Source organism: Chiloscyllium punctatum, chromosome 6 (genome assembly GCF_047496795.1).
Source record: "Chiloscyllium punctatum isolate Juve2018m chromosome 6, sChiPun1.3, whole genome shotgun sequence".
In the NCBI taxonomy this organism is placed as follows: domain Eukaryota; kingdom Metazoa; phylum Chordata; class Chondrichthyes; order Orectolobiformes; family Hemiscylliidae; genus Chiloscyllium; species Chiloscyllium punctatum.
The window spans coordinates 3,231,036-3,254,341 of NC_092744.1; the positions used below are offsets into that span (position 1 = coordinate 3,231,036).

Consider the following 23,306-nt stretch of genomic DNA (forward strand, 5'->3'; position numbering starts at 1 on the left):
AGAGATCTTGTCCTTGCCAGTGACAATTACATAAAAACAACAATCTCAGTAGTTTCTAAAAGATTGTCTCATTTAACACTTACAGAAAAGTGTGGGGCAGATGGGTTGTAAACTCCTTTGGTTCTTTACCTAATTATCCCTTATCCCTTACCCTATCTGCCACGCTGACCTCCATCTAACATATCCATTACCAGCAGCTCCTGGCTATTCTTCTAAAGTTAGTACCTGGGAAACCTGGAGTACCCAGATCACCACCGACCCCTTTGCACCCAGGGGCACCCGGCCTTCCATCGATACCAGGAGAACCAGTTTCACCTGGGAAACCATCGACACCTAGAAGCAGGAGAAATGAAAACCATTACTTACACAGCCACGCGGGAGTGCAGCTGGTGATATCGGTATGTTTACTGTGTAGGGGTTGATTTATTGTCTGCATTATTGCTCAATGTATATTCATAAGATCAAAACAAACAAATCAGGAATGTAGAACATCCGAAACAACTAGAATAAGAACTGGAAATGTTGCACATAACAACTGGTCCACCAGTATGTGGCTGCTTTACCCCTGAAATGTTAATCAGCCAATACTGAATATTGTTGCCATTTCCAGAATTAACATCATTTTTCTTTGTATTTAAGTAACAGATTCAGTAAATAAATGCTCAATTGTTTTATAGATATGTACTCAATTCCCATGGTATTTATCAATGGTATTGCTCTGAAACAAGGTACTGAAATAACTCAAGAATCACTGAGTTAAAATTCAGTTTTGAAATTAGTTGTCAGACCAATCTCTATGAGCAGTAGGAAGTCACCATGAAACCTTCTGTAAAATCCCAATCCTCCACCAATGTACCACATTGAACTGTGGGAGTCCTAACTGTGCATGACCTCCAATCCATCATTGTACGCTTGACTTAATGTGTCCGGCCAATTAGGGATGGATAATAAATACATTGCAATGTTTCTCACATCACAAGACACACTTTTCTTTAAATACTGTTGGGTGGTATTTAATCTTGGTAATGGGGCCTTGTTCTTTTTTAAAGAGAGGTTTTAAGAGAGAAGTGATGAGCTGTCTACTAAAAATAAAACAGCAAACAGCTTGTGAGGCCTTGTCTTTTTTGTAATAAGTTGGAACAATAGAAGCAGCCTCAATGGGTGTGGCCAGCTCTCACAGACCAGGATTTCTAATTTGTTTTAGCTTTGAGCTTGAAGCATTTGTTGTTGGAGGTTGAACAGGGGAGAAGCTTCTGGAGGCTTGAACAACTGGAAGCTATCTTTTCCCTCTCTGGGTTATAGCTAGAAGTTGGGTTTCTCTTGGCTCCTGACTTCCCTGGGAGACAAACCTATTTTTCTGAATTTGACTTTTAGTCAAGGGATGTGTGTATGGTATGTTACTCTTGTTATAGTTAATGAGTAATAGTGACGCTATCTATTCTGTTAAGTTTTCTAATAGAGTTCAGTTATTCTAAGTTCTTTTTTCTTTGGTTGTATTTTAACTAGTGCTTAACTAAATTGTGTTTTGTTAAACATAGAGTAGTTTGACAAATTGAATTGCATCTGGAACAAAGCACATTACATTTGCCTTTAAAATAAGAAAACGTTATGGTGTAGGCTACACTCTCCAAATGTTTTGAGGGGTCTGGTCTGGTCTAAAACAACACCTCCGATATGGAAAGCCCTCAGGAAGTAACCATCCATTAGGTAGTTATCTCATCAACACTGGGCTTTCTCTGTGGATTAGGAGTCAAGGAGATAGAAATCCTCTCTAGGAGGGCTGCTGGCTAATCAGTAACTAGCAACTCTCAACAATGCCAGCCTATCAGCGCCATCGGGAGCAGTGGCTGTTGTCAGAGGTCAAAGATCAATGAGGGACTGAGACCGTAACAGTGAGGATGGGGTAAGGATCCTCTTGAGAGTTGCTGTCTGGGGGTGTGGAGGAGGGGATCGAAATAAACATGTGGGTGTCGTTCTCAAACAGGCTGCCCCATCCCAGCCCTTCCCAAGGCTGGATCCCTCGATCAGGAAGGGACCACCTTTGAATGTGAAGCCCAGCCTGGAATTCAGTGAGGAAACCTGTCCAAGTTTGTTTTGCCAGCTGCCCATGTGGCGACTCACCTGGCCCCTGCTGGAGGAATACCTGGGGGGCAGCAGAATAAGGGCTTTAGGTGGGCATTTATTTCTCACTTCAGGTCCACGTGGTAAGCCCCTCCACCAGGACTGAATCAGGGCAGAGGGGAGGCAATGGTGTAACGGTATTGGCACAAGATGAGTAATCGAGGACCCATGTTAATGTTCTGGGGAGCAATGGTTCAAGTCTCACCATAGCAGAAATCTGAACTTAATAAAAAGCTAGCCCAGTGGTGACTATCAATTATCACTAAAAACCCACTTGGATAGGGATGGAATCTGTCATCCTTACCTGGTCTGGCCTACATGGGACACCAGACTCACAGCAATGGGGTTGACTGTCAACAATTTGGGATGGCCTAGCCAGTGACACCTGCATCTCGTGTGCAATTTTTAAAAAATGCAGCCATGACACACCCATCCACCTGGCTGTGTATACGCACTCCCCCCGCACCACCCCCCAACCCCCACCACCCCAGCCCGGGGGAGGGGCTGCAAAGCCAAACACTGCCTGACATCTCCTTCTGAAGATTTTTATATTCTTCATCACTTCTTCAATCCTCAATTGGCACCTTATTGAAAGCTTTCTGTAAATGCATTTATGTTAAAGCTGTTGTATCTGCTTCACCAATTTTTCACATTAAAGAGACCCTTCTGATTTTCTCATTACAAAGTATTTCACGTCAGACACTCAGAATCTTAACAAATCTGTTGAACACAAACTTTCATTGAAGGACCTCTGCTGGTTATACTTGATTAAGCCATAGGTTTCTCAATTCCAAATAATTTGATCCCAAATTATAGACTCTAAGAGGCAGTCTACAACTTAATGTTGAAAAATGTGGTGCTGGAAAAACACAGCAGGCCAGGCAGCATTCGAGGAGCAGGAGAAGCCCTTCTTCAGGAATAAGCCCTTCCTCACTTTCTCCTAGTCTACAACTTAATGCTGAGGAATGTAACACTTTCCAACATCTCATGTCTTAGCTCAGGATCTCCCAGACACATGATGGATGAGATTCCAAGGAAAAGTAATAGATAGGGTGGCTCAGTGGTTAGCAGTGCTGCCTCACAGTTCCAGGCACATGAAACATAGAAGATAGGAGCAGGAGGAGGCCATTCAGCCCTTCGAGCCTGCTCTGCCATTCATCCCGATCATGGCTGATTGTCCAACTCAATAGCCTAATCCTGCTTTCTCTCCTTAACCTTTGATCCCATCCGCCCCAAGTGCTATATCTCGACCCCTCTTGAATATATTCAATGTTTTGTCATCAACTACTTCCTCTGGCAATGAATCCCACAGGCCCACTACTCTTTGGCTGAAGAAATGTCTCATCTCCATCCTACATGCTCCACTCTGAACCCTTAGACTGTAACACTTGGTTCTGGACACATCCACCATCGGGAACAGCCTCCCTGCATCTACCTTGTCTCATCCTGTTGGAATTTTATATGTCTCTCTGAGATCCCCCCTCTGAACTACAGTGAAAACCATCCTAACCGAGTCAATCTGCCTTCATCCATCTGTCCTGCCATCTCCGGAATCAGCCTGGGAAACCTTCGCTACACTCCCTCGAGAGCAAGAGCATCCTTCCTCAGAAAAGGAGACCAAAACTGCACACAATATTCGGGGTGTAGCCTCACCAAGGCCCTGTATAACTGCAACGACACACCCCTGCTGCTGTACTCAAACCCTCTCACAATGAAGGCCAACATCCCCTTTCCCTTCTTTACCTTCAGCTGCACCTGCATACTTCCCTTCAGTGCCTGGTGCACAAGGACACCCAGGTCCCACTGCACACTCCCCCCTCCCAATTTACAGCCATTCAGGTAGGAATCTGTCACCTTGGTTTTGCTTCCAGAGTGAATATCCTCACATTTATCCAAATTATACTGTGTCTGCCATTGATTTGACCACTCACCCAGCCTGTCCAGATCATGCTGAAAGATCTCATCACAGTTCACCCCTTCCACCCCCCCCACCCAACTTGGTATCATCTGCAAACTTGAGATGTTATATTTTGTTCCCTCATCCAAATCATTAATATACATTGTGAATAGCTGGGGTCTCAGCACTGATCCCTGAGGCACCCCAATAGTTACTGCCAGCCAATTTGAAAATGATCCATTAATTCTTATTCTTTGTTTCTCTCTGCCAACCAGTTTTCTATCCATCTCAATACACTCCCCCAATCCCATGTGCTTTAATCTTGCACAATAATCTCTTATGCAGGATGTTGTTAAATTCTTTCTGAAAGTCTAAATAAACCACATCGACTGGCTCCCCCTTGTCAACTCTACTCATTAGATTTTCATAGAATTCCAACAGATTTGTCAAGCATGAATCCATGCTGACTTTGTCTGATTCTACCACTGCTTTCTAATGCTCCGCTATAAAGTCCTTGATAACGAATTCAAGAATTTTCCTCACTACCAATGTTAGGTTTACTGGTCTATAATTCCCTGGTTTTTCTCTACCTCCCTTTTTAAATACTGAAGTGATACTAGCTACCCGCCAGTCTGTATCAGAGTCTACAGAATCCTAGAAGGTGATCACTAATGCGTCCACTATTTCCAGAGCAACTTCCTTAAGTACACTTGGATGTAGATTATCAGGCCCTGGGGATTTATCTGCCTTCAATCCCATCAATCTTCCCATGACATTTCTCTACTCATAATTATCTCTCTCAGTTTTTCCCTCTGACTAAATCTTGCCTTCTCCAACATGTCTGGTTTGTGAGTTTTGAGGAGATTTGTAGCTCAGGTTGAGGTTCTGGATGTAAGTTTGCTCACTGAGCTGGAAGATTCATTTTCAGACATTTTGTCACAATACCAGGAAACATCATTAGTGAGCCTCCAGATGAAGCACTGGTGGCATGGCCCGCTTTCTATTTGTGTATTTAGGTTTCCTTGGGTTGGTGATGCCTTTTCCTGTGATGATATCATTTCTAGTGGTGATGTAATTTCCTGTTCTTTTTCTCAGGGGGTGGTAAATGGGATCCAAGTCAATGTGTTTGTTGATAGAGTTCCAGTTGGAATGCCATGCTTCTAGGAATTCTCATCCGTGTCTCTGTTTGGGCTTATCCTAGGATGGATGTGTTGTCCCAGCTGAAGTGGTATCCTTCGTCATCCGTATGTGAGGATACTAGTGAGAGGGTCATGTCTTTTTGTGGCTAGCTGATGTTCATGTATCCTGGTGGCTAGATTTCTGCCTGTTTGTCCAATGTAGTGTTTGTTACAGTTCTTGCATGGTATTTTCTGAATTACATTAGTTTTGCTTGTTGTCTGTATAGGACCTTTCAAGCTCATTAGCTGCTATTTTAGTGTGTTGGTGGGTTTGTGGGCTACCATAATGCCAAGGGGTCTGAGTAGTCTGACAGTTATTTCCGACATTCTCAACTTTATCAACAAACGCATTGATTTGGATCTCATTTACCACCTCCTGAGAAAAAGAACAGGAAATGACATCGCCACAGGAAATGATATCACAACATGAAATGACATCACCCACCCAAGGAAACTTAAATACATAATAGAAAGCAAGCCATGCCACCGGTGCTTCATCTGGAGGCTCACTAATGATGTTAGCTGGTATGGTGCCAAAACGTCTGAAAGTGAACCTGCCAGGTCAGCGAGCAAACCTACATCCAGAACATATCTGGTATCTGATTTGTGTTCTTTTTTGTGAAGACAGAACCAAAGTATGTGTTCAGTTGCTCAGCCATTTCTTTGTCCCTGATTATCCATTCCTCCATTTCTGTCGGTCAGGGACATACATTTATCGTCACCGATCACTTCCTCTTCACATGCCGATAGAAACGCTTCGTGTCAGTCGTTATGTTCCCTGCAAGCTTACTTTTGCATTGTATTTTCCCTTCCTTAATCAATCCCTTGGTCCTTCTTTGCTGAATTCTAAACTGCTCTCAATCCTTAGATCTATTATTTTTCTTGGCCAATCTCTATGCTTCTTCCTTGGATTGGATACTATCTCTCATCTCCTTTGTAAGCCATGAATTGTCCCTCTTACTCAGTTTACTTTTGTGCTGGACAGGAATAAACAGTTGTTGCAGATCACCCATGCATTCCTTGAATGTTTGCCATTGCCTATGCACTGTCATCCCTTTAAATAGCTCTCCCCAATCTATCAAGGACAACTCATGCCTCTTCTCCAGGTTCGATTCTACCTTCGAGTGGCTGTCTGTGTGGAATTTGCATGTTCTCCCTGTGTCTTCATGGGTTTCCTTCCACAGTCCAAAGGTGGGCAGGTGAGGTGGACTGGCCATGCTAAATTGCCCAAAGTGTTCAGGGAAATGCGGGCAAGGAAGATTAGGAAATGCAGGATTACTGGGATAGGGCCGCAAGGTGGCTCTGGGTAGGAAGCTTTTTGGAATGTTAGTGTGGACACAATGGGCAGAATAGCCTGCTTCCAAACTGTAGGGATTCTATTCCATAAATCACTCAGCTATGTATCAAGTAAAACTCTCACTACTGTACCTTATAACATGGCTTCATCCCAGCTTCAGGACAGTGTACTCTATTTGGTCAGAGTGATGTCTCTAAAATGCACACTAGCTAACTTTCTACAACTGCAATTATATCAGAAAGGGTGGTTTTGTGCTGTGCACAGGTGATATGATGTTTAAAGTGCTGTCACAGACATGATGGGTGGAATGGCCTCCTTTTTCATTGTGATTCCGGTGAAGGGCTGAAGGGATCAATGCTGGGGGCAGTATTATTTACAATTTCTCTCAAGGACTTGGACAAAATGACTTAGTATTTCCCTAACAGTCAGTCAGATCAATCAGTCTTCTTCCACACAAAACATTTAGGTGAAATGTTTCCATTTGGCCAAAGCAACATTGGGGTAAATGTTAGTGAAAATCTGAGAAAAATTTCAAAACAGTTTTTTGAGAGCCTTCCTCCAAAGTTACAGCAAGTGATCAGGAAACATCGCTTTTGGGATTCACCTTCTGGGAAAAGACTTCAACCTAACAGTTCACACTGTCCTGAAAAATAATGTTTGGGTGTCAATAGACAGTGCTTCCCTTATAGACATTCCTGAAGAAGGGCTCATGCCCGAAACGTTGATTCTCCTGCTCCTTGGATGCTGCCTGACTTGCTGCGCTTTTCCAGCAACACATTTTCAGCTGTCAATAGACAGTGCCATGACCAAATGATCCACTTAGACATTGGAACTTCTGATAATTAAACAGGTACATATTTACCTGGTTCTCCAGTGTCACCAGTCTGCCCTTTGATTCCAGGCAATCCGTTCAAACTAATAGAGTCACCAATAGCACCTGTTAAGAGAAGCATTAATAGTTTATTTTTAAAAGAAGACAATATAATGAGTCCTAATGTTAGGATGAGACATGAAGGCTCAGTTAGGGCACTTGAGAGTTACAAATTAGCCAGGAAAGAGCTAAAGAGAGAGCTCAGAAGAGCCAGGAGGAGACATGAGAAGTCATTGGTGGATAGGATCAAGGAAAACTAAAGCTTTCTATTGGTATATCAGGAATAAAAGAATGACTAAAGTAAGATTAGGCCAATCAAGGATAGTAGTGGGAAGTTGTGCATGAGTCAGAAAAGATAAGGAAAGCACTAAATGAATATTTTTCTTCAGTATTCACACAGGAAAAAGACAATGTTGTCGAGGAGAATACTGAGATGCAGACCACTAGACTAGATGGGATTGAGGTTCACAAGGAGGTGGTGTTAGCAATTCTGGAAAGTGTGAAAATAGATAAGTCCCCAGGGGCAGATGGGATTTATCCTCGGATTCTCTGGGAAGCCAGGGAGGAGATTGTCAAGCCTTTGGTTTTGATCTTTATGTCATCATTACCTGCTAGAGGCTAGCAAATGTCGTCCCCTTGTTCAAGAACGGGGAGTAGAGACAACCCCGGAAATTATAGACCAGTAAGCCTTACTTCGGTTGTGGGTAAAGTGTTGGAAAAGGTTAGAAGAGTTAGGATTTATAATCATCTAGAAAGGAATACATTGATTAGGAATAGTCAACAAGGTTTTGTGAAGAGTAGGTCATGCTTCACAAACCTTACTGAGTTCTTTGAGAAGATGATCAAACAGGTGGATGAGGTAAAGTGGTTGATGTGGTGTATATGGATTTAGTAAGGCATTTGATAAGGTTCCCCATGATAAGCTGTTGCACAAAATACAGAGGCATGGGATTGAGGGTTATTTAGCAGTTTGGATCAGAAATTGGCTAGCTGAAAGAAGACAGAGTGGTGGTTGGTGGGAGTTCGGTTACTAGTGGGGTACCACAAGGATCTGTTTTGGGTCCACTGTTGTTTGTCGTTTTTATAAATGACCTGGATGAGGGCATAGAAGGATGAATTAGTAAATTTGCAGATGACACTAAGGTTGGTGGAGTTGTGGATAGTGATGAAGGATGTTGTAGGTTACAGAGAGACATCGATAAGCTGCAGAGCTGGGCTGAGAGGTGGCAAATGGAGTTTAATGCAGAAAAGTGTGAAGTGATTCAGTTTGCAAGCAGTAACAGGAATGAAGAATACTGGGCTAATGGTAAGATTTTTGGCAGTGTAGATGAGCAGAGAGAACTCGGTGTCTAGGAACACAGATCCCTGAGGTTGCCATCCAGGTTGAGAGGGTTGTTAAGAAGGCATACAATGTGCTAGCTTTTATTGGTAGAGAGATTGAGTTTTGGAACCATGAGATCATGCTGCAGCTGTACAAAATCCTGGTACAGCCACATTTGAAGTATTGCGTACAGTTCTGGTCACCACCTAGGAAGGATGTGGAAGCTTTGAAAAGGGTCCAGAAAAGATTTACTAGGATGTTGCCTGGTATAGAGGGAAGGTCTTATGAGGAAAGGCTGAGGGAGTTGAGGCTGTTTATGTTAGAGAGATGGTTGAAAGGTGCCTTAATTGAAACATATAAGATAATCAGAGGGTTAGATAGTGTGGAAAGTGAGAGCCTTTTTCCTCGGATGGTGATGGCTAACACAAGCTTTAAATTGAGGGGTGATAGATGTAGGACAGATGTCAGAGGTAGGTTCTTTACTCAGAGAACAGTAGGGGCATGGAACGCACTGCCTGCAACAGTAGTAGACTCGCCAACTTTATGGGCATTTAAATGGTCATTGGATAAACATATGGATGAAAATGGAATAGTGTGGGATAGATGGGTTTCAGATTGGTTCCACAGGTTGGCGCAACATCGAGGGCCGAAGGGCCTGTACTGTGCTGTAACATTCTATGTTCTATAATAAATAAGCTTTGGCTGAATTTGAGAATGCATTCATGTTCTTTGAGGATGTAACAAGTAGGGTAGACAACCATTGGATTGAGTATGTTTGGATTTCCAGAAGACATTTGATAAGTTAGTACATAAAAGCTTTACGGCATAAGCTAAGAGCTTACAGTGTCAGAGGTGATATCTTCACATGGCCAGAGGATCCAGTGACCATAGGCAAAAGTGAGGGTTGCAGATGTTGGAAACCAGAATTTACATCAGAGTTGTGCTGGAAAAGCACAGCAGGTCAGAGAGCATCTGAGGAGCAGGAAAATCGATGTTTAGGGCAAAAGCCCTTCATCAGGAATTCCTGATGAAGGGTTTTTGCCCGAAATGTTGATTTTCCTGCTCGTCGGATGCTGCCCTGATGAAGGGCTTTTGCCCGAAAGGTCAATTTTCCTGCTCCTCTGATGCTGCCTGACCTGCTGTGCTTTTGCAGCACCACTTTGATGTAAAGATCCAGTGACCATATCCATGTGAAGATATCACTTCTGACACTGTAATCACTCATCTTACAGAGTCACAGTTTATAGACTATTTTCAGGTTGGCAAACAGATTTAAAGTAATTAGTAAAAGAAGCAAATAAGTGATATGAGGAAAAAAAAATCAGGGATTGACTCTGGAATGCACAGCCTGAGAATGCAGTGAAACCACAAATAAACTAATTCAAAAGAGAATTGATTGGTTATTTGGAAAGAACAATGTGCAAGGTTACAGGGAGAAGACTAGGGAATGGCACCAGATGAAGTGATCATTCTGTGAGCTGACACAGACTCAATGGGTTTCATTATGCACTGTGATTCTAGTGGGAATCAACACTGGGATTTCAACTATTTCCAGTATATCTCAATGACTTGGATGAAAGGATTAACTATTAGCAGTCAATCCAAAAATAAGTAGGAATGTAACATTTGCATGACAAAAGAGCCAGGCAAGGACCTTCTCCAACAAGAGAGAATGGCCATTGCCTTTTGACATTCAATGGTATTCCCATCACTGAGTTCCCCCACTACCAACCTCCTGTGGATTACAATTGACCAGAAACTCAACTGGATCAACCATTAAAAATACAATGGCTACAAGAGTAGCTGAGAGGCTGGGAATTTAATAGTGATAACTATCCCCTGTCTCCACAAAGGCTTCCACAAGGTACCAGTCAGGAGCGTGATGCATTACTCCTCACTTGCCTGGACAAGTGCAGCTCCAACAATACTCAAGAAATTTGATACCATCCAGGACAAAACAGTATACTTGATTGTCACCCCATACACTATCTTAAACAATTGCAACAGTGTGTAGCACCTACAAGATGCACTGCAGTAACTCACCCATGTTCTGAGCACAAACCCACAAGTTCAACTACTTAGAAAGACAAGGCCATCTGATCTATGGATACACCATCACCTCCACATTTCCCTCCAAGCTCCATACCACCGTGACTTCAAACTGTAGGCCACCCTTTCATTGTTGCTGGATCAGAAACCTGGAACTCGCTCTGTAACAGTGTTCTGGGTTTCTCTAACAAATCAAGGTGTTCAATGCTCTAACATGGCTATTTACCACCATCTCATCAAGGGGCAATTAGGGATGGGCAACAAATGCCAACATAGCCAGTAATGCCTATATCCCATGAACATATTTTCAATAAAGGAATGCAAATGTGAAGCAAACACAAAGTTTGCAAGTGGGTAAAGATTACATACAGTGGGCAAAAATTTGGCAGGTTGCATAAAGTGGGAAAATAGGACATTGTCATTGTTTACAGGAAGAAAAGAAAATCAGAGTTTTATTTAAATGGAGTGAAACTGCAGTATTCTGTGGGCTGGCACTGCTGTCTCACAGCGCCAGGGACCCGGTAACTCTGGTGGGTTTCCTCTCATAGTCCAAAGGTGTGTCGGTCAGGGTGGATTGGCCATGTTAAATTGCCCCATGGAGCCCAGAGGCTAGGTGGGTTAGCCATGGGAAATGCAGGGTACAGGGGTAGGGTAGCAGATGGGTCTAGGTGGGATGCTGTTTGTCAGTGTGATCTCAATGGGCTGAATGGCCTGTTTCCCCACTGTAGGGATTCTATTATTCTATAAAGATCTGAGTATTCTTTTGCATGAACCCACAAAATGTTGATGTGCAAGTACAGAACGTGATTGGGAAAACAAATAAAATATTGGCTTTTATTTCAAGAGGAATAAGGCATTGAAGTTTGAAAGTACTGATACATGTCTGCAGTGCATTGGTGAGTTTTGATTTGATCTATTATTGTCACATACCTAAGTACAGTTAAAAGTTTTGTTTTGTGTGCAGTACAGGTAGATCACACTGCATGAAGTGTGTTATAGTGATAGAACAGAGCGAAAAAACAGTGTTACAGCTGCAGAGAAAGTGCAGAAAAGTAAGATCAACATTTAAAGTTGAAATTTGAGAGATCTGTTCAGAAGTCTAATAACAATGGAGAAGTATCTGTTTTTGAACCTGTTGGGATATGTGTAAAATGACTGCACAGAGACCAGTATCCCATCATGTCACCTTTAACTTACATGTGCACAGTACATGTTCTCTGACCAGCTAGCTCAGGGCCAATCCCTGGAATGATGAGACTGTCCAAAATCTTCTGGTTATCGCTGTCAGCCAGGACTCCCTGATTGGCCCAGGTTAACAACCCCAATCAGGGATCTCATACTCAATGAGATCCACCTGGTTCTAATCCTGTGTTTAAGCTTCTGTATCTTCTGCCTGACAGAAGAGGTTATAACTGGGATGGGAGGGGTCTTTGATGAATTTGGCTGCCTTTTCAAGGCAGTGAAAGTGGAGACAGAGTCAATGGATAGAAGGTTGGCTTGTGGGATGGACTGGGCTGTGTTCACAACTCTCTATAGTTTCTCACAGTGTACAGCAGTTGTCATACCAAGTGCATTGCATCCAGAATGAATGAGGAAGTAGAGGCATTGTTGTTCTTACTTGGCTGTCACATCAACGTGGCTGGTCCAGGACAGATTGTTAGGAGAAAGTGAGGATTGCAGATACTGGAGATCAGAGCTGAAAAATGTGTTGCTGGAAAAGTGACACTCTCCACCATCTCCACCTCAGTTCCATTGATGTAGATAGAGGTGGACCCTCCACCTTGCTCCCTGAAGCCAATGACCAGCTCTTTCATTTTGCTGATTGCTACCTTTTCACCAAATCACCAAGCACTCTGTCTCTTGTACTCTGTCTTGTCATTGTTTGATATCCAGCCTACAATGGTGGTGTCATCAGCCGAGTTGTAGATGGAGTTTAGATGAAATTTGGCAGCACAGTCATGAGTGTACAAGCAGTATAGTAAGGGGCTGAGTACACAGGCTAGTGGGCAGCTGGTGTTGAGGATTATCATGGAGGAGGTATTGTCACCTATTCTCACTGATTGTGGTCTATGGGTCAGGAAATCAAGGATCCAGTTGCAGAGGGCAGAACAGAGACCTACAACATGGAGTTTGGAGAGGAGTTTGTTTGGAATTATGGTATTGAAGGCGAAGCTGTGGTCAATAAGTAGGAGCCTGACATCGGATATCCCTGTTATCCAGATGTCACAAGGATGAGCGTAGGGCCAGGGAAATGGGAAATGGGCCAGGGCTGGAGTCGATGTGAGCCATGACTAACCTTTTGAAGCATTTCAGAATGATGGATGTCAGAGCCACCAGGTGGTTGTTATTGTGGCACATTTCATGTGTTCTCTTTGGCACCAGGATGATGGCGGTCTTCATGGAGCAGGTGGGGACTTCAGATTGTAGTAAAGTGAGATTAAAGACATCAGTGAATAATCCCATCAGCTGGAATGTGTAGGATCTGAGATCACACTTGCACCACCTACAGATTTAGCCTCTTGACTTAAGGATATTCAATGTTTGCCTTAGAAACAGTTCAGAGATTTACTCAGCTAATTCCTGGGATGAGGGCTTTGTCTAATGAGGAAAAATTAAGCATGTTGAGCCTAAACTCATTCAATGTTATGTGAAATAATTCTGCAGAGACCAATATCCCATCACCAAGTCCCCCTTATTTCACATGGGGAGAAGTCCTTGACACTGATCCAGCTCCCTCAGAGCCAGCTCTCAGAGTGAACAGAACCCCTGACACTCCTGTTTATATCTGTCAGCCAGAGCTCCCTGATCAGACCAGGTTAACAGCCCCAATCCGGGATCTCATATGCCATGAGGTCTACCTGGCTGACCTTTTTTACAATCAGTACAGTATGAAAAAGAAATGATCTTATTGAAACATTTAGAATTCAGGAAGGGTTGCTCAGTAAATGGGGAGAGGATGTTTTCTTTCATGGGGGAATGTAGAATATAATTTCAAAATAAAGGGGTGCTCCATTTAAGATGAAGATGAGAGGGTATTTCTACTCCTAGTCATTGGTCGTAGGATTCACTTCCCCAGAAAGCAGCCAAGTCTGGGTCATTGAATATATTCAAGGCTGAGGTTGACAGATTTTTGTTTCAAAGCAAAGGTTATGGTAAATCACCAGAGAAGTGGAGTTAAGGCCTCAATCAGATCAACCATGACCTTACTGAATAAAGGAAACAGGCTTGATGGGCTGAATGGCCTACTTCTACTCAAATACTGCACATGTTATAATGTGAACCTGTCATTTACGAGACACGTGTTTACCTGGTCATTTGTTGTGGGTGCAGGAAAGTACACCTTTCTCTCTCAGTTCACAATCTATTAGAAATCACCTATCACCAACTTTCCACAGTCCCTCTCTTTGTTTCTTTCTCCTGAAATTCTAATGTGATTTATTTTAAGCTCATCAACATGACAGACGTTTGTTGTAGAGAACTGCATGGATCTTCTTCAGGAATATAGGCCTCGATTGAAACAAAGACAAAGTGAGGACTGCAGATACTGGAGAGTCATCGTCAGAAAGTGTGGTACTGGAAAAGCACAGCAGGTCAGGCAGCATCTGAGGAGCTGGAGGATCGACGTTTAAGGCACAAGGCCCTCATCATCACATTCCTGCTGAAGGACTTATGCCCAAAATGTTGATTCTCCTCCTTCTCAGATGCTGCCTGACCTGCTGTGCTTTTTGACCTTGATTTAAACCAGGCCAACATGTTAAAACCAGTAACGGGTTTCCAAAACCATCCTCACTCCAATCCGAGTAGAAGGAAAACTCAATTTCATTTCCAGATCAGGGGAACAGTGGTCAATCACAGCATCCCAATTGCTGCTCAATTCAATGTGGGCTGGGTATTAAACCTGGATCCTCACAATGTGTGGCCTGAGCGTTATTTCAGGCTGCACTCTATCAGGAGATCTAAGGAAATCTTCAAAAATAATTGATAATCAATTATTCAGTCAACAAGAAGCATGTGAATTTGTGGCCTATCAGTAGTCATGGTACTGGATTAGTGGTGCTGGAAGAGCACAGCAGTTCAGGCAGCATCCAAGTAGCTTTGAAATCGACTTCGATTTCACTGCTCATTGGATGCTGCCTGAACTGCTGTGCTCTTCCAGCACCACTAATCCAGAATCTGGTTTCCAGCATCTGCAGTCATTGTTTTTACCTAGTAGTCATGGTATCTCAAATTTCCTCCCACAGTTCAGTGAGAATAAATTGGCCAAGTGAGTAGCAAGTATAATTAATGGTTTGAACAGGAGCCCACCAATGTATTAATATCTTACTGAGGGGGATACCTTTTTCTCCTTTACAACCAGGTGTTCCTTCAGGTCCAGGTGACCCTGGTTGTCCTCTGTCACCCTAGAAGTAAATAAACTACAACTTAATATTCCATTGAACAGTTTGTGGTACAGTGCAATGTTTCTGATGTGATAACAAATAACTCGTGAAGCTGTTAGTGATGTTTACATACTTACCTTGTCCCCCTTCATTCCTGGAAATCCAAGAATGCCTCTTCCACCTTTTTGTCCCATTGGTCCTTGCTGTCCACAAAGACCCGATGGTCCCCTCATCCCAGGAAAACCTTTCTCGGAGCCTGGAAAACCAAGCCTGCCAGGCAATCCAGGGATTCCTGGGTTCCCAGGAAGCCCCTTTTCACCTGAAGCAATTGTAATAGTTTACAGTCAGTTTAACGTCAAACAAAACAATTAACATTTGAGTTAAGGAGACAAAATAATATTGTCATTGCCATTGCCATTATGGAGACAGGTTACAAGGAGAAAAAAGTTGGGAGATATTCCAAGGTATATGACTTTCTAAAAGGACAGGCAGGAAGGAGAGGGCGGGAGAAAGTGAGGACTGCAGATGCTGGAGATCAGAGTCAAGAGTGTGATGCTGAAAAAGCACAGCAGGTCAGGCTGCACCCGAGGAGCAGGAGAGTCGGCGGTTTGGCCATAAGCCCTTCATCAGGAGTGTGTGTGTGTGTGAAGCAAAGGGGTTGAGAGTTAGATAGGGTGGAAAGGGGCTGGGAGGACACTTGGAAGACGATAGGTAGATGATGTTGGGGGATGACGGTGGTATTTTGGATTAGAGGGTGGAGTGAATAGATGGGAAGGAAAATAAACAGTTCAAGAGAGACGTGCCGAGTTGGAGGGTTGGATCTCAGTTGAGGTGGGGGTGGGGAGAGGGGAGATGAAGAAACTGATTAAATCAACATTGATGCCATGTGGTTGGAGGGTCTCAAGGCAGAAGATGAGGCGTTCTTCCTCCAGGCATCAGGTGACTATGACTTGCTGGTGGAGGAGGCCCAGGACTTGCATTTCCGTGGTGGAGTGGGAGGGGGAGTGGAAGTGTTTGGCCACGGGGAGTGGAGTTGGTTGGTGCATGTGTCCCAGAGACATTCTCTGTAACGTTCTGCAAGTTGGTGCCCTGTCTCCCCAATGTAGAGGAGACCACATTGACAGCAACAGTCACAGTAGATGGTGTGTCTGGAGGTACAGGTAAATCTCTGTCGGATGTGGAAGGATCCTTTGGAATTTGGATGGAGGTGAGGAGGGGGGAGGTGTGGGTGCAGGGTTTGCACTTCCTGGGATGGCAGGGGAAGCTGCCGGGAGGGGAGGGTGGGTTGGTGGGGAGGCATGGACCTAACAAGGAAGTCACGGAGGGAATGGTCTCTGCGGAATGCTGATAGGGGTGGGGAGGGAAATATATCTCTGGTGGTACAGGTTGGAATCGAAAGATGAAGACTCCTTAAAGATGGATGACAGAGGGAAGATGACAATGGTAGGAGGAGTATACAGGCAGCTAGATAGTGGGACAAGGAAAAATCAGGAGATAATAAGGACATGCAACAAATGCAAACCATGAATCATGACTGATTTAATCTAGACATAAGTTTGGGATAGCAGAGTCAGGCACCATTCCGTGGAGCAGGAGAGTCAACACTTCAAGCATAAGCTGCACACTTTTAGTCTCTGATCTTCAGCATCTACAGTTCTCACCCTCTCCACATAGATTGGGATAGTCAGATTGGCAGAGGAACCATGAAGAATTCATCAAATGTACTCAGGACAGTTTCCTAGAACAATATGTTGTGGATCCATCTGGGGATCGAGTGATTTTGGATCTGGTGATGTATAATGATTGGCGAACTAACAGATCACAGATGGGAGAACGGGGGCACTTTTAAAATGGCAATCTGTAACTAATGGATCGACACTGGGACCACAGTCATTTACAATGTATATTAACAACACGGATGAGGAAAATGAATGTTCTATCGCCAACTAATGATGTCAGAGTAAAATATTCCCTTGGAAACAATGACAATAACACGATTGAATTTATCACTCAGTTTGAGAGAGAGAAACTTGGGTCAAAAACAGTAATGTTAAACTTAAAGAAGGATATTTACAAAAGAATGAGGCAGAGCTTGCAAGAGTGAACGAGGGAAGGAGTTTAGCAGCAAAATAATTGAGAAACAACAGCAGATGTTTACGAAACAGTTCGTGGGTTGAAACATATACCTAATCCATTGAGGAAGAAGGATCTGAGGAAGGTGAGAAACAGATCACAGTTAACCAGGGAAGGTAAGGGTAGCATCAAATTGAGAGAAAAAACATACAATGTAGCGATGATTAGTGATAAGTGAGAGGATTGGGAAAGTTTTAAAAACTAACAAAAGACAATCTTAAAAAAGTAGAGGGAGAAAATAAACTTTGAAGCTAAACGTGCAAAGTAATATCAAGATGAACAGCACAAACTTCTTTCACCATATATAGAGGAAGAGAAAAGCCAAAGTGAACACAAAGAGAATTAATCTGGGGAAATAATAATAATCGGAAACCAGGAAATGGCAGAAGAGTTAAATAAATACTTTGCATCAATCTTCATATGAAAGACATGAATACCATTCCAAAATTACTAAATATTCAAGGGTCAAAAGGGAAGGAATTAAGTACAATAACAATCATTAGAGAAGAAGTGCTTGGAGGTGCAGTCGACAGCGAAGAGGGTTACCTCAGATCACAACAGGATCTGGACCAGATGGGCCAATGGGCTGAGAAGTGGCAGATGGAGTTTAATTCAGATAAATGCGAGGTGCTGCATTTTGGGAAAGCAAATCTTAGCAGGACTTGTACACTTAATGATAAGATTACTTACAGTGTGGAAACAGGCCCTTCAGCCCAACAAGTCCACACCGACCTGCCGAAGTGCAACCCACACAGACCCATTCCCCTATGTTTACCCTTTCACCTAACACTATGGGCAATTTAGCATGGCCAGTTCACCTGACCTGCACATCTTTGGACTGTGCGAGGAAACCGGAGCACCCGGAGGAAACCCATGCAGACATGGGGAGAATGTGCAAACTCCACACAGACAGTGGCCCGAGATGGGAATTGAACCCGGGTCTCTGGTGCTGGAAGGCACCATGCTGCCCCAACAATAAGGTCCGAGGAAGTGGTGCTGAACAAAGAGACCTTGGAGTGCAGGTTCATAGCTCCTTAAAAGTGGAGTCGCAGGTATTTGGTATGCTTTCCTTTATCGGTCAGAGTATTGAGTACAGGAGTTGGGAGGTCATGTTGTGGCTGTACAGGACATTGGTTAGGCCACTGTTGGAATATTGCATGCAATTCTGGTCTCCTTCCTATCGGAGAGATGTTGTGAAACTTGAAAGGGTTCAGAAAAGATGTATGAGGATGTTGCCAGGGTTGGAGGATCTGAGCTATAGGGAGAGGCTGGACAGACTGGGGCTATTTTCCCTGGAGTGTCAGAGGCTGAGGGGTGACCTTATAGAGGTTTACAAAATTATGAGGGGCATGGATAGGATAAATAGACAAAGTCTTTTCCCTGGGGTTGGGGAGTCCAGAACTGGAGGACATAGAATTAGGATGAGAGGGGAAAGATGTAAAAGAGACCTAAGGGGCAACATTTTCACGCAGAGGGTGGTATGTGTATGGAATGAGCTCCCAGAGGAAGTGGTGGAGGCTGGTACAATTGCAACATTTAAGAGGCATTTGGATGGGTATATGAATAGGAAGGGTTTGGAGGGATATGGGCCGGGTGCTGACAGGTGGGACTAGATTAGGTTGGGATATCTGGTCAGCATGAATGGGATGGGCCGAAGGGTCTGTTTCCATGCTGTACATCTCTATGACTCTATAACTACTTGGACGAAAAAGCATTAAGGCCCCTGGATTAGCGAGTTTTGAGAAGCTTTAAGGCCCCTGGATCTGATGGAGTGTACCCCAATATTAAAGGAAGCAGTTACAGATATAGTGGATGCATTGGGAGGATTGGATTTGGCGATTGGCAATGAACCAGGTCAGGTCCCAGATCTCTCAGTAGGGCAGCATTTTGGTGATAGCGATTACAACTCCCTGACCTTTATTATAATCATGGAGGGGGATAGGATCAGACAGTATGGGCAAGTATTTAATTGGGGGGGGGGGGGGGGGCGGGAGGAGAACTGCAATGCTATTAGGCAGGAACTGAGGCATCTAAATTGGGAACAGATATTCTCAGGGAAATGCGCAACAGAAATGTGGAGATTGTTTAGGAAGCACCTGCTGACAGTGCTGGACAGGTTTGTCCCACTGAGGTAAGGAAGGGATGGTAGGGTGAAGGAACCTTGGGTGACAAGGGATGTGGACATCTACTCCAGAGGAGGAAGGAAGCTTGCTTAAGGTTGAGGAAGCAAGGGTCAGATAGGGCTCTAGAGGGTTACAAGGTGACCAGGAAGGAACTGAAAGACTTAGCAGAGCTAAAATGGGGCATGAGAAAGCCTTGGTGGGAAGGATTAAGGAAAGCCCTAAGACATTCTACACTTATGTGAGAAATAAGAGGATGGCCAGAGTGAGGGTAGCGCTGATCAGGGATAGTAGAGGGAATTTGTTCCTGCAGTTGGTGGTAGGGGAGGTCCTTAATGAATATTGTAGTTTAATCAGAAACAAAAACAGAAGTTGCTAGAAAAGCTCAGGAGATCTGGCAGCATCTGTGAAGAGAAATCAAAGTTAACATGTGAACCTTTAACAGTTGGTTTAGTGTCTGTTATTGAGCCCAATGTTTGAGTCTGTAACAGCAGAGCATTTAGAAACATAGAACACAATCAAGCAGAGGTGGCATGGCTTCTTGAAGGGGAGTGACACCTGCCAAATTTATGAGAATTCTTTGAGGAGGTAACAAGCAGAATAGATAAAGGGGAAGCAGTGGATGTGATAGATTCAGATTTTCAGAAGGTGTCTGATAAGGTTCCATGCATTAAGCTGTTGATAAGACAAGAGCTCATGGTATGAGAGGTAGTATATGAGCATTGATAGAGGATTGGCTAACTAATAGAAGACAGATTTGGGATAAGGAGTAAGGGCATTTTCAGGGTGGCAATCTATGAATAGTGGGTCCCACAGGGATCAGTGTGGGGGCCACATATATATATATATATATATGTGTGTGTGTAATATATGCTAATCTATTAGTGACTTGGATGAGGCAAATGAATGTTCTACAACCAAGTTTACATATGACCCAAAAATAGATGAGAAGATAAGTGAGAATGACACAGGGTCTGCAGAGGGATACAGGTGGGTTCAGTGAATAGGGAAAAATTGGCAGATAGAATCTATGTAGAGAAATGTGAAGTTGTGCACATAGGCAGGAAGACTAGAGGGTTTGAATATTATTTAAATGAAGAAAGACAGCAGAAAGTTACAGCAAAGAGGGATTTGGGCATCACCATCCAGGAATCACAAACACCTGGATCCAAGTTCATGGGTAATAGGGAATACTGCGTACAGCTCTGGTCACCACATTACCAAAAGAGGGTACAGAGGAGGTTCACCAGGACGTTGCCTGGTATGGAGGGTGTGAGCTATGAGGAGAGGTTGAACAGATTAGGATTATTTTCATTAAAAAGGAGGTTGAGGCCTACAAAATCATGAGAGGTATAGACAGGGTGGATAGCAAAAAGTTTTTTCCCCAGAGTGGGGGACTCGGTTACTAGGGGTCATGAGTTCAAGGTGAGATGGAAAAAGTTTAGGGGAGATATGGGTGGAAAGTTGTTTATGCAGAAGGTGATAGGTGCCTGGAATACGTTGCCAGCGGAGGTGGTAGAGTCGGGCATGATAGCATCATTGAAGATGTATCTAAACAGATACATGAATGGGCAGAGAGCAGAGGGACACGGATCCTTAGAAAATAGGCAGCAGGTTTAGATAGAGGATCTGGATCAGCGCAGGCTTGGAGGGCCGAAGGGCCTGTTCCTGGGCTGGAAGGTTCTTTGTTCTTTGTTCTTCTTTGAAGGCAAATGGAACGTTGGTCTTTATTTCAAAGGGATTGCAATATAAAAGTAGGGAGGTTTAACTAAAACAATACAATGTACGGGTCAGACCGCAGCTGGAATGCTGTGAACAGTTTTCGTTGCCTTATCTGAGGAAAGATAGACTGGCCTTACAGGCAGCTTCACTCAGCTGATCCCAGATATGAAGAGACTGTCTTATTAGGAGAAGGCGAGTATGTTGGGCTTGCTTTCATTGGAGTTTGGAAGAATGAGAGGAGACCTAACTGAAACATACAAGATTCTGAGGGAACTTGACAGGAAGATACAGAATGACTGTACCCCTTTTCGGAGAATCGAAGATTAGATTAGATACATCTGTAAAGTCTCACATGGAAGGATGGTCCAAAAGGTCATCCAAGGCAGGTTGGCAAACTGAATCCAAAGTTGGTTTACAAACAGGAAGCAAAGGGTGCTGATGGGGGGCTGTGTTTGTGGTTGGAAGCCTGTGACCAATGGTGTACCATAGGGATCGGTGCTGGCATCCTTGCTGTTTGTTATGTATACTAACAATTTGGATGTGCATGTAGGAGATATAATTAATAAGTTCATAGATGGCTCGAAAATTGCTGGTGTTGTTGATCGTGAGGAGGATGGTCTCGGGCTACAGTCTAATCTTCATCAGCTGGGAAATTGGGCAGAGCAATAGCAGATGGAAATTAATCCTCATAATTGTGAGGTGACGCAATTTGAGAGGTCTAATAAGGGAAGGACATAAAAAATGAATGGTAGGTCTCTAGGAGTGCTGAGGAACAAAGGGACCTTGATGTACAAGTCTAGAGATCCCTGATATACAGGTAGACAGGGTGTGGAAGAAGGCTTATGGAATGTTGCTTTCATTAGCTGGGACATAGAATATAGGGTAATAAGTCTTGGTTCAACTTTATAAAAAATTCGTTAGGCCACAGATGGAATACTGTTTGGTTCTGGTTGCCACATTATTGGAAATTCCTTATTGCACCTGGACAGGGTACACCAGGATGTTTCCTAGAATGGAAAGTCTCCCAATGGGTGGTAGAAATATGGAACATGCTGCCTGAGGAGGTGGTGGAAGCCCACTCTAGTAACATTTAAGAAGCATCTGGATGAGCACATGAAATGCCAGGGCAAAATAGGCTCTGGGCAAAAGTGAGGACTGCAGGTGCTGGATATTAGAGTTGAGTGTGTGGTGCTGGGAAAGCACAGCAGGTCAGACAGCATCCAAGGAGCAGGAGAGTCGACATTTCAGGCAAAAGCCCTTCATCAGGAATTTCAGGTTGAGATCCACCACTGCCATGGCCCCCAGATAACATCTGACACATGAAGACAATCCACAATCTTTATAAAGCAGGACAGAGATCGTCACTACATTAACTGTGAGGAAGGGAAAAAAACTACACCACCATAGACTCTGGACCAACTGCAAGTAAGTGGGATTAGTGTAGTTTGGTGTTTGTTGATCACTTTGGCATGGTGGGAATATTTTGATGCTGTATGACTCTCTCTGAGCAGGCATAAACTCAGAATAAAAGTACACATGTTGAAGATAGACGTGAGGAGGCATTTCGTTTCTCTGGGGGACAGAATTTGTGGAATTCTTTATTACAGAGGGCTGTTGAATCTGAATCATTAAATATATTCAAGACAAATTGTTAATCACTAAGAGAACATAAGAACAGGAGTAGACCATTCAGCCCCTCAAGCCTGTTCCATCATTCAAGGAGATCATGGCTGATTTGTAGCCTAACTCCATATACTTGGCTTTGGCCCATATCCCTTAATAATTTTGCATAATAAAGATTTATCTACATCAGATTAAAACTAACAATTGATTTCATGTCAACTACCATTTGTGGAAGAGAGTTCCAAACCTCTCCCATCCTTTGTGTGTGGAAGTTCTTAAGAATATCTCTCCTGAACGGTCTGGCCCTAATTCTCAGATAATGCCTTGAAGTTCTAGAATCTCCAACCAGTGGGAATAGTTTATCTGCATCTACTCTGTCCTTTGCTGTTAATATCTTGAAGGATTCAATCAGAACACCCCTTAACCTTCTAAGTTCTTGAGAATTATGGTTGATGGGGAAAAGGTGTGAAAGTGGAGTTGAGGATTCACAGATCAGCCACTGAACAGTGGAGCTGACTTTGATGGACTGAATGATGAAGGGCTTCGGCTCGAAACATTGATTCTCCTGCTCTTTGGATGCTGCCTGACCTGCTGT

General features: G+C 43.5%; 1 protein-coding gene across 1 annotated transcript in view; it reads right to left on the minus strand.

The window, feature by feature from the left end:
* LOC140478581 (uncharacterized) overlaps positions 1-23,306 on the minus strand; it is a 256,307-nt gene that overhangs the window by 49,399 nt on the left and 183,602 nt on the right. The window contains exons 33-36 of the mRNA XM_072571802.1: positions 15,251-15,432; positions 15,071-15,134; positions 7,356-7,430; positions 226-333 (exon numbers count right to left, since the gene is read on the minus strand). Of these exons, the coding sequence (XP_072427903.1) occupies positions 226-333; positions 7,356-7,430; positions 15,071-15,134; positions 15,251-15,432 (429 nt within the window). The remainder of the gene's footprint in view (positions 1-225; positions 334-7,355; positions 7,431-15,070; positions 15,135-15,250; positions 15,433-23,306) is intronic.